This window comes from Hesperophylax consimilis, chromosome 18, assembly GCF_061612785.1.
Source record: "Hesperophylax consimilis isolate HC1 chromosome 18, BYU_Hcon_1.0, whole genome shotgun sequence".
NCBI classification, from domain to species: Eukaryota; Metazoa; Arthropoda; class Insecta; order Trichoptera; family Limnephilidae; genus Hesperophylax; species Hesperophylax consimilis.
The window spans coordinates 31,870,946-31,882,235 of record NC_142853.1 but is presented as its reverse complement, the minus strand read 5'-3'; the positions used below and the strand labels follow the sequence as shown (position 1 = coordinate 31,882,235).

General features: G+C 33.2%; 1 protein-coding gene across 1 annotated transcript; it reads left to right on the top strand.

Moving 5' to 3' along the window:
* Nucleotides 1–8,036, top strand: LOC149415669 (uncharacterized). Its single transcript, XM_089642244.1, has 4 exons — nucleotides 1–688; nucleotides 5,385–5,455; nucleotides 6,474–6,713; nucleotides 7,911–8,036. Exons 1-4 carry the CDS (start codon nucleotides 577–579, stop codon nucleotides 8,034–8,036), a joined length of 549 nt encoding a protein of 182 aa, XP_089498370.1. The 5' UTR covers nucleotides 1–576.
* Nucleotides 8,037–11,290: the final 3,254 nt, after the last annotated feature.

Genomic DNA, 11,290 nt, shown 5'->3' with positions numbered 1-11,290 from the left:
TCACAAGTTGTTTAGAGAATGTAAACATCGTATTGTTTATATTTTTCTGAAGAAATTTTAAATATTTTAAGAAATCGATCAATAAGCCATAATATAATGTGAAATTCAATGATCATCGTGGAAGTTAATAGTGAATCCATTGAGCTATTTATTTTCATTAAAAATAAAAGATAAATCCGCGTGACCGCGAGTGCTCGCGTGAAACCAATTGGGCACTTTCTATTTTATTGACAGAAAGTCGTTTTGAAGTGTTGAATTATTGTGGTTTTCGAAGATCCATTCGATCTATTTGTTGTACAAAGTGAAATATATCTAGGAAGATTACTACGACTTAAGTTTTAAACGTGGGTTCACTTGAAACACGTACACCAAGTAGGTCAGATAATAAATTAATGTCACTAAACCAAACACGAAAGATATTATTTAGCTAAGGGAATTCAGTGACAGTTTTCGCCATGCTCTAATGTTTGGTTGTGCTTATTTCCATCTTTAAAAATATCTCGTTGGTTTGACATTTTACCAAGTGAATTGTGCATTTTGTTCAATAGTTTGATGTGAATAGTGAATGTGAAAACAATGGAAAGGTTATCCCATGATTTGAACCTTGCTCTAGAAGAGAGCAATTGTGGTAAGCAGGGGCGTAGAAAGTTTGGCCTGAGGAGAAGAACTAGATCTGCTGGGAACCTGCGTAAGTACTTTTATCTTTAAAAAATGTGCACAAGCTAGGTTGGCACCTAATATAGTTCCTTACCAAGAAAACCAAATAAAGAACTGTTGTCTTTGAATTTTTCGCTTTGGAATTAGTTAAAAAAACAATGATTTTTTTTATTAATTTGCTATATTATTGCACAAATTTCAATGATATGAAAGAAATAACAATTAAAACGTATTATATTGAATAAACCTTCTATGTGTATATAGAGTATGTTGATAACGATTGTTTCTCTCAATAGTGTTTGCTATTCAAAAACTTTTCATTAACCATTTTTACATTTAAATGTAACCCACTGCTGGTAGATTATTCAATATTGACCAGCTGCTAACCCTATACAAATCTCAATTTCGCCTAACAATTGAATTTAGAAGCCACCTCTGGGCTGGGGCCGCACAATACTTGATAAACCTACTTGATTCTGTGGAAAGGAGGGCAGTCCGTCTGAATGACAATCCATTGTCAACAGACCGATTGCCATCTCTAATGCACTGACTCAATGTGGGCATGCTGAGTCTGTTCTATAGGTATTTTAATGGAGCCTTCTCTAATGATCTAGCAGCATTGATCCCCAGTGCAAGTGTACTCGATGTACACGAGCGGAACACCCGTTCACAGTTGATGTTGGCTTCATGAGAACGGGCCGCTTCTTCGACTAGTTTTTGTGTCAGACGGCTCGTATGTGGAACGAGCTACCGGCATTTGTTTTTCCTCCTTCATATAATCCGGGCCTCTTCAAGACCCACATTAATAAATCCCTTCCTACAGCCCCTACCTTAAACCACCTCACAACGCTGCCCAACCGAGTGGCGACATAGCTCCCCTGTCTTTACACTGCATAGAAAAGGGTGCTCTTGAAATCAGCATTTTGAAAAGTATATCCTATGATTGAATCCTAGAATTGGAGACAAGATTTTTTTTTTTTTTTTCGCAAACTCCACACAGGCCTTGAGGAAAATAATTTCCCTCAGGGCCTATGCCGTCTTTGGGGTAGCCGTGTGATTTTTTGAGGAGAGGAAGGAGTGAACATATGTCTTGAAGAGACCCATTTTATAAGAGGGAGGAAACACAGGAGCTGTTGAAATCAAAAGCGAGTCGTAGAAACGAGCCGTTCTGAAATGTGAAAAATGTCATCCGTGTACAAATTTTGGGCGTGTGTTTCTCGACTGCACCGATGCCGAAGACATCAATGACACTAGTTCCATCGAGCGTCTTCCATTTTAATACTGATAGAACAGGGACAGCATACCTACCTGACGCCTGTGCTCTAAAGATTGCAATCCGTTTAAGAAAGTGGAATCTATCAAACGGACAGCCCTTTTCTGTACAGAGTCAAGCTAATCATCTTTCGGCATTCTATTGTTTCAATATCATTTCTTACCGAATATTAAAAAATATTTAATATTACAATTAATTACAATTATTTGTTAATATGTGACTTTGTTAATAAATATGTCATTTTGTTAATATGTCACTTTGTTAATATGTCACTTTGTTAATGTGTCACTTTGTTAATGTGTCACTTTGTTAATATGTCACTTAGTTGATGTTCTTTAATACTTTATTTCAGTTTACAGTGCCGAAAATACAATACAGTAAATGTATTGATTACACATAAATCATTATTTATTTACCCTGTTCTGCAGAACTGCCGTAAATGTGTGGTTTAAACCGTACACATTGTTTTCGAGTAGGTACCACACGTTTTTGTGATTCACACATCTTTTTTTATCTATAAAATTACTCAGATTTATTCAGGTATCTGCTGTGCTACCTGCAGTCTCTTGTGTTGTGAAATAATTTTAACGGAACCTACTTCAAGGTCCACATCTTTGCATGAAAATTTTTCAGTTAATTCATCGGCTAAACTAGAAAATACCCACAAACAATGTTCACTCTAAGCATTGCGGCCCTGAGACAAACGGCGTCTGGCATGAGTTCAAATTTTGGCACTCCTCGTCAAAACCAGTAGACTCGTAGATAGGTGATTACTGTAATCAATAATCTTTGGATGATTTCTGAAGAGAGATTGCTGAACTTGATTAGTGTCTGACTACTCAAATGCATCGGGTTCCTGCTCACGAGTCGTGGGTTCAATCCTCTGTTAGATACATAAGTCCTCCCATCGTTATTAAAGACAAGCTGTAAAAAATAATTAAAAAAGATTTTCTATTAAAATATTATTTTGTAGGTAGGCACCTACTTTATCGCTTGTCTGAATTCTTTACACAAGCAGTTTCAATTTTGAAAGTGACCCTTAAATTCAAAGCAAATTTGAGTTAAACCAGATTTCACATTTCACGCAGAAATAACTAACATACATCACAGACATCCGAAATTACTATGTTTGATGGTTTTAGGAGGAATTGTCAGGTTATTCGTTATCTGGAAATGTTGTCTTTCTTTTTAATTGGCCAATAATTTCTCAAAAATATATGTATTTATTTATTTATTTATTTATTAAACGCCATAAAAGGCTTTTACATTAATGTGAAACATTGGATTATAAGTACACAGTTCAGGGCTGTCAGAGACTTGACAATTAGAAATAGCATTTTTCATTAAAATAATACATCCACAAGCAGTTTTTATTGATGCTATACATATACATTTCACATATATACATTCACATATACACACATATTTCACATATTTCACATATTTCACATATACACATATATACATTTCACATATGTAAAATATACATTATTATCTAGTTTGTTACATACAATATTATCTAGTTTGTTATATACAATATTATCTAGTTTGTTATATACAATATTATCTAGTATGTTATATACAATGTTATTTAGTTTGTTATATACAATATTATCTAGTTTGCTATATACGATATTATCTAGTTTGTTATATACAATATTATCTAGTTTGTTGAAGGTGAATCTGCATTCAGTTTATGTTGAGTTTCTCAATCCTGTTGCACCAAACTTTCTAGAGTAAAGTTGGACCTGAGCCAATTTACCAAAGAATTTATGTAGCCTCTTATTTTTGTCCAAGCCAAAATATGTGGAATTCTCATAAACAATGGATTAAGTTTAAAGCTAAAAGCTGGAATTTCTCCTAAAACTACTTTTTGCCAAATGAAACAATACCTGAAGTAATAATCAAAGTTCTGCCGGAATATTTACTTTAAAATTTAAAAAGAAATCTTTGGATACACCAATTAACATACTTTTTGGCTTAGATGAATTAAGTGAAGATAGGTTTGCACGTGGTTTCACTGAACAAGATCCAGTGGACATACTTGAGATTTACTGCGTTTAGTATCGCACATAAGTTCATTCATCAGACAAGCTGTCACCAACTGCCACAAACTCGTCATTCTAGGTTATTTTTTTGTGAAAAAATGCCTTCCTGTGCCTTTGAAAGGTCCACAAATCATTCACTAGCAAAAAACAGAACTCTTTGAGTTTCTTTCCATTCTTAAATACAAGCAAATTATTTATTACTTCAAAAAATACAATTATTCAATAGGCTTTTAGCTACCTGTACTAGGCGGACGTAGCAAATCAAGTAATCTCATACAGCATTCCGTATTCACCTTAGTGTAAGCAAGTAAGCGTATCTTGTCATCTCAGTCACACCCGTGACGTAGTATTTAGTTATTCACTGCAACTTTTAAATACACAAGCGTTGCCCGGTCCTGTATCAGTTTCGTCCATACACACATTTTCTATGATTGTCTATCTTTGCGAAGAACAATGTTTGATTTAAGAATTTAGTAGAGACAGCTACTTGCCACGTTTTGGATTAATTTTGTGAGACTTTAACATGTCTATTTGTTTTGTAATGTTATTGAATATAGGTAACTTATAAAAAAAAAAGATTTTATATCTTGCTAGCCTGATGAATTACGAAACTTATTGTGGGACGTGAGGAATTTACAATGCATAGGTGGGAGTTAATAGGTACAATTTTACATTTGTATTTTGATATAAAAATTATAAGTTTCACGTACAAAACATTATAAAAATTTAAAAAGGGAGGTTAAGTAGAGAACAAACAAGAAAAAACAAAAAAGGAAACACAGGGATATATGCATACATAAGCACAAAGCCAAGGTAGGAATTTACAAAAAGGTACTTACCCACTAATACAGGGGATAGAAAAGAAGAGAAATGGAAACAAGATAAAACACAACATGACAAGAATTACATATTTTCGTTTTTATATGTACTTACAAAATATTCGTTTAGGATTTCTCTGAATTTTTTCATATGCTGCAGTTTTTATACATATTTGGAAGAGAGTTGTAGAGTGTGTAGGCAATATAGTAAAGAGATTTTACCCATATTTTGTAGTGTGTGTTGGAGGAATTAAATTGAATTAATAAGTTTCAAGGTATATTCAACTCGTAAGGTGTGAAGTACAAACTGATAATATATATACAGATCAGTATTGTTTATTCAGAAAAGGTCACACAGTGGACCCTATTTAGGTCAACACCAAATCACTTAAAACAAAAGGTTTTTTGTTAGATCCAAAAAGTTTTGTGATTGATTGATTGATGTTTTATTTATTAGGCTTAATTTTTCCTTACTTCTAGTGAAATTTATCAATAAAAAACATTTTATTGATTCCTAATAATGTATTGATAAATACATATAATTATGATAAGGTGTTGTAATGTTGTTTATATTTTATTAATTTTCAGCTGCTTGTATCATTGGCATAACAGAGGATGGCAGTTCCAGTAGCCCCCCACAACCTCCCATCATTTCTCAGGTAAATTAAAAATATGTATTTTAGAAACTAATTGCTATATTAGGCTGAAAATGCAGTCGATATCGACAGCTTTTTTTATTTTTATTTATATATTTTTTTTTAATTTTTTTTTTAGGTTTGTCAACAGTGATTCATATCAAAGCTCTCGCAAATACAATTACATTTAACACGGTTGATACTATCACTAATTACAGACAAACACAACATTGATGACATAATGGATAATAATTGTTACATGAATATAAGGAATTCCAATCAAATAAATTTTTTTATGAAAATTCAGTTTCTTACTTAAACAACTTTATTTTTTTTACAAATATGGATTTCATAGTTAAAATAATTTTGGAAGTTTGCATTTTTTAAACCCGCCAAAACTATTGAAATCTTACGGGGTATGCGTGATGTCATAAGTATCTCAGTTTTGTTGGTTAACAGTAAGGTCAATCCCACTCTGGTCAATATTAAATTAACATATACCAATTTAAATATGTAACAAGATTTTTAAAAAAAAGTCAATTAGTTAAGATTCAGAAGTAAATAGTCCTAAATCGCTATCTGTCATTATTTTAAATGTTCCCAACAAGGCGTATCAGCACTCTACTCTTCCTTATATACAAGCCAACAACACTATGCAGAAAATACTTGCGCAATAAATTTATTCATTTTTTTAGCGTAATGAAAATTATTTAAAAAATACTTAACACTTATTTCTTTAATCAAATTTTATTAAAAGTAAATTACAATTCGTGAGCATGTAATTCTTGATTTCAAAATTTCTCCTCACACTCTTCCTATTTAGTTCTTTTTTGTTATTACTCACTCATTAAGATTAAGATATAATCTCACCCCAGAAGAAATTACTAATAACATGTACATAAAAGGTACCTACTTTAATTATGTAAAATTTAACATACTTACCTTACCACTCGTAATACAATTTACTGTGTACTGTAAATAAATAAAATAAAAACCAGCACATTTTTTGTAACAGTTCTCCCGTCGTAACATTAAATTCTAGGTTCTATCCGACTCGGATGACCCCCAGTTGAACCAGCTGCAGCAGAGCGCCACCAAGTCCCGCGCCACGCACTTCTGCCCCATCGGTAACATTGAGTCAGACTCTTTCAACGAGAACTTCTCGCCCACCAAGCCGCCCAATGCGCGCCGCAAGCGCAAGTTCAAGAAGATGGCAATCGAGTACTCGGACAATAACAGTAATGGACGGATATCTCCGTCGCTGCTTGTCGGCCCATCGCACGTAAGGCCTTCCCTCCCTTCGATTTGTTGATCCCTTTGATTTAGTACTGTCAAAAAACTAGCCGTTAGAAATGTCCAAAGCTGAAAATTTGGGATGTAGGAGTACTACCTACTCCAATTGTTGAATTTCTGAAGCAATTCATCACTCTCATCCATCAATGACATTACTTTTCCTGATATATTTATATATATTTTTTTTAAAGAAAGACAAACATTCCCGGGTAACAAATAACCCAACAATATTTGAAAATCTCCTACTACCACAATAGTAAGCAGAAAATGTTTCTTGTGTCGTGACGGAGGACTTAGCCAGTCGAGGAATTGAGCGTACGACGCCTGGGTGGGACTCAATCCACTGACCGGTCAATGAACTGTAAAACTTTTGCTTTGAATTTTATATAATAAATATTATTAAGTATTTGTTTGGAGAATTCAATAAATTATACCTACCTGTAATATTATAATGTTTTAAGTATAAAATTATTTAGATGAGATACAAAGTAAAAAAATTGGTTGCACTTTTTTACCTCCAATTAATCTAAATTGACCTCCAACGCTCTAATATCGAACGACCGTAAACTATCAAACCTGGTCCCCGCGCAATGCTATTCGCTTGATAATAGTGGAACACTTTTTGACAAGATTTTAGTACACAAGTTTGTCCAATATGTTAATACGGGATAATCATGTGCCTCTATGATCATCTCGTGATTATTCACAAGTCTGTGCTAATTGAAAAAAAAAATCAACGACTCTCAATGAAAATATGAAACAGAAAATAAAAAAGAAGCCGTGGCAACTGAGATTCAAACTCAGAACTTCGTCTACCCGGGACTGGAAATAATGAAAAATAATTTTAACAATTTTCAAGGAAGAGTATGAGATTTATAAAAATCACGAAATTTAATTATTATACTAGCTCAATCGGTAGAAACGACAGTCCGCGATAGACTTGGTTCGAGTTTCAGTTTTCTGTGTCTTCAAATTTATATTTTCATTGAGAGTTGTTGATATTGTTTTCAATTAATTAATTTTTATTATCATGGCCGCATTACCTCACCGTTGTAAAAATGGCATTCAGTTAATTAAACGATAACATTAATTATTTCATACAATAACCTTATTATCTCGTTTGCTTCCATTTTCCTTTCTCGATTTATGCAACAACAATCATTTCAACATTTGTGATAATTTTCAGATAAACTTGGTGACCAATTGCTCCATTTTGAATGTCCAGGGACCGTCTCCCCTCGCTCTTATAAATAAGAAGAAGAGGATTTTCAAACACAATTGCCAAGATGGGTATGTATTCTTGAAACTTTAATTCAAGATAATTATAATGATCATAATTGGATAATTTATATAGTGCCGTTGTTGCAAAAATCAACTCAACTTCTTTACATGGGTAGATGCAATTATATCATATCTATAATATTCTCCATTTTATGAAATGTTAATATTTTCATGGTTTTTCTTGCAAGTAGGAGATCCAGGGGCAGAACGGGTTACCTGGGTTTCTATTCCATAGAATAGATCAGAATCTAGCATGGTCATTGGTCAATCGATAAAAGTTTTATCAATAGTCTCGGTAACTTGTCATCGTTCGCGAGCAAGCAGATCGCTAACGTACGATCAACATCGAATAAACTAAGAACACTTTGTTATGAATCGTTGTTTGTTTATTAGCGATCTGCAGTCATGCGTGGGAACGATAACAAGTTACCGACATAATTGATAAAAGATACCCATATTGGATATAAGCATTGATTTTTTTATTGATTTATTTATTTATTAATACTTGTTACTTAATTACAACTAAGTCCCGTTAAGGCGATGCACTATGTCGTGTAATATTTTAAATCTAGCCGCTATCAATAATACCCCTTACGTAGATGCCAGATGGCGATAAGGTTTAAATTCCCGCTTAACACCATCCGCCTGTTTTGATTTATGCAAGAAAAAAACATGGCCTAAAAGTGCCTTTTATTTTATTTTGTGGACGTTCAGGCATAAATATTTAATTTTATTAAGTTCATTTTATAAATAACTTAATTTGCCACATTATACAATAAAATCATAAGAGATTTTGAACTTTAAAGCAGTTTTCATAGGCTTTATACATTATTTTTTTATGGGCTTATAAAAAGACTTATGTAAAAAATACTCGATTATTTCAAAGGCCAAGATGTATTCTACTCGCAGTATTTAATTAAAGCATCAATCTGATATATTTCTAGGCGACCAAATTTTCAAACCAAAAACACATGATTTTGCATTACTACGTATGGCATCGCCTTAAGCATCTAGATCGCAGTTTGTCAACAGCTTCTAATAACAAATCCACTTTATATTTTTACATTTAGCATTTATTTCAATGTTTGTTCTTATTAGTGCTAGGAGAATTTAGAGAGTGGTGTAGCGGGGACGCACGACGTATTATATTATCTGCACTGGAATCAGATACGAAGTTGAATTAATGTCGGTATAATGTAGTTTTTTTTAACAGTAACAATGTGGATTTCATGATAGGTGCTACGTAAAGTGAATGATAGGAAAAGTCGGGGAAGCCCGAGGAAGACATAAATCAAATAATTACTTGTGGTAAAATGATGAACGAAGGAAGAGAAATGAAAGGAGAATGTATGAAGTGGAAGTGAATGGTAAAAGAAGTCAAAGAGAAAGACAAGGCACGATCAGGTGAATCAAATACTCGTACTTAAAAAGAGTCGTTTTTTTTTAATTCTTTGGTAATATTATTTCCACCTAAAAATGCATCCAGTTTTCAGGTACAGTAATTCATAACCTCAAAACATTACTTCAAACCATTTGTACCGGACAGCAGATGGATGTACCTAATAATTATTAAATAATCAATAAAATGAATATTTGTCTGATGTCACATATTTTACGATGCCGACTCCTTTGAGGCTTGTCTCGTACGATGATAAGATTTTTAATCACCGCACACGTGTCATATCGCCAGTTCAAGGATGAATTACTCGCACGACAAACCGTGGGACCTTAGTATATGTTTAGATTTAAGAATAATTGCTCCACATTAAAACGTGTAGAAATTGTTGAATTCGAACCCAATAAATACGCAAACAACTGGCCCAACCAGTCAGTTGTCCGACGACTTTCGCAAGTTGTGTTTCTTTTAAAATCCTTACCCAAGGTAATCCCAGAGGAAACCGGCATTTATAGTCAATGTCACTGGCGTAGGATAGGCGTAGGTGTCCAGTACACCATTCACAACACCGAGTAAATAAAATAAAAACAACAAAAAATGAATACAAAGTCAGAAAAAAGAACAATTTACATGAAAAGTCACAGAGAAAAAATAAATCAGCACAAAAAGTCTTTTTCACTTAACAATTTTCTTCACGTGCATCTTTTTCTGCATGTTGTAAATTTTAGAAACATTGTATTCTAATGCTTTGTATATTTCTTGTCCGCTTTTCTTTAAATATCTGGGAATAACGAGTCCATCGTTTACAGTTAGTTTTGTATTGTACGTGCTGACTACACTGCTTACTCCATAGCACGAAGAAATAATAAATTCACAGAATTGTAAAAAAATGATTTAGGTACCTACATGAGTAATTTGACTCTGCAATATGGCACGTTTTAAACTAAATTATGATTTATCTTGTGCCCACGTAGTTATTCCATTTATAATTGGGGTTAAAAGTTATTTGTTATTGCAAATGAATTATGGATTTTTATATGATAAAAATGGATCTGCAGTCTAAAGTAGGTACCACAATGTAGTATTTACCGGAGAGCCCTTTTTAGCTAGCGTTAGACTTGTAAGTTTAAAAAAAAGGAAACTTATCAACCACGAAATTAATATTTTGACAAATAAAATAAGAATTCTCTACGTTATGATCAATTATGGATAGGATGGTATTTTGATCATTTGTTTTGGGATGCAATTATAATTGAACCCGCAACTTACCTACTCGAAGTCATTTGATTGACCTAGGACCGGGGACTGCCGGAGACCGAGGACTCTTGACTAATGTAATTAATGTGACATAATGAAACAATTGATTCTTCGATGGAGGCCATATAATTATTATTAGGTACACTGAACCTACGCATGATTGATTCGGTAGGAAGAGTAAATATTTTTTTCTTAAAATTACATCATAATTTTTTTTAACGATTTTTTTTTAAATTTAATATTTTTCAACATTATTCTTGTGAATCCAATCATCACCATCACCATCACCATCCAATACCTACAAAACGCAGAGTTAGACCTGAAATCATTCTTATTATAGTACGTATCTACGCCCTTTTCCACTTTTGACAGTTAATTAACCGCCAAACTTTGGGATGAATAGAACTTAGGAAGTTACGTCACGCATTTATAATAATAATATTATTTTTACCCAATCGTGTTCCGAGTTTACAAAACAGGGCGCCAAAAACTGCCGAGCGCAACAAGCGTCCGAGTTTATAGAGCAAAAGAAAAAAATCTAACGTCTCACTCTCGCTCGTCTAACAGTGCATAAAGAACGGGTGATAGAAAGAGTTACAAAATTTTGTAGTATCGTCCTTTTATCTTTTATT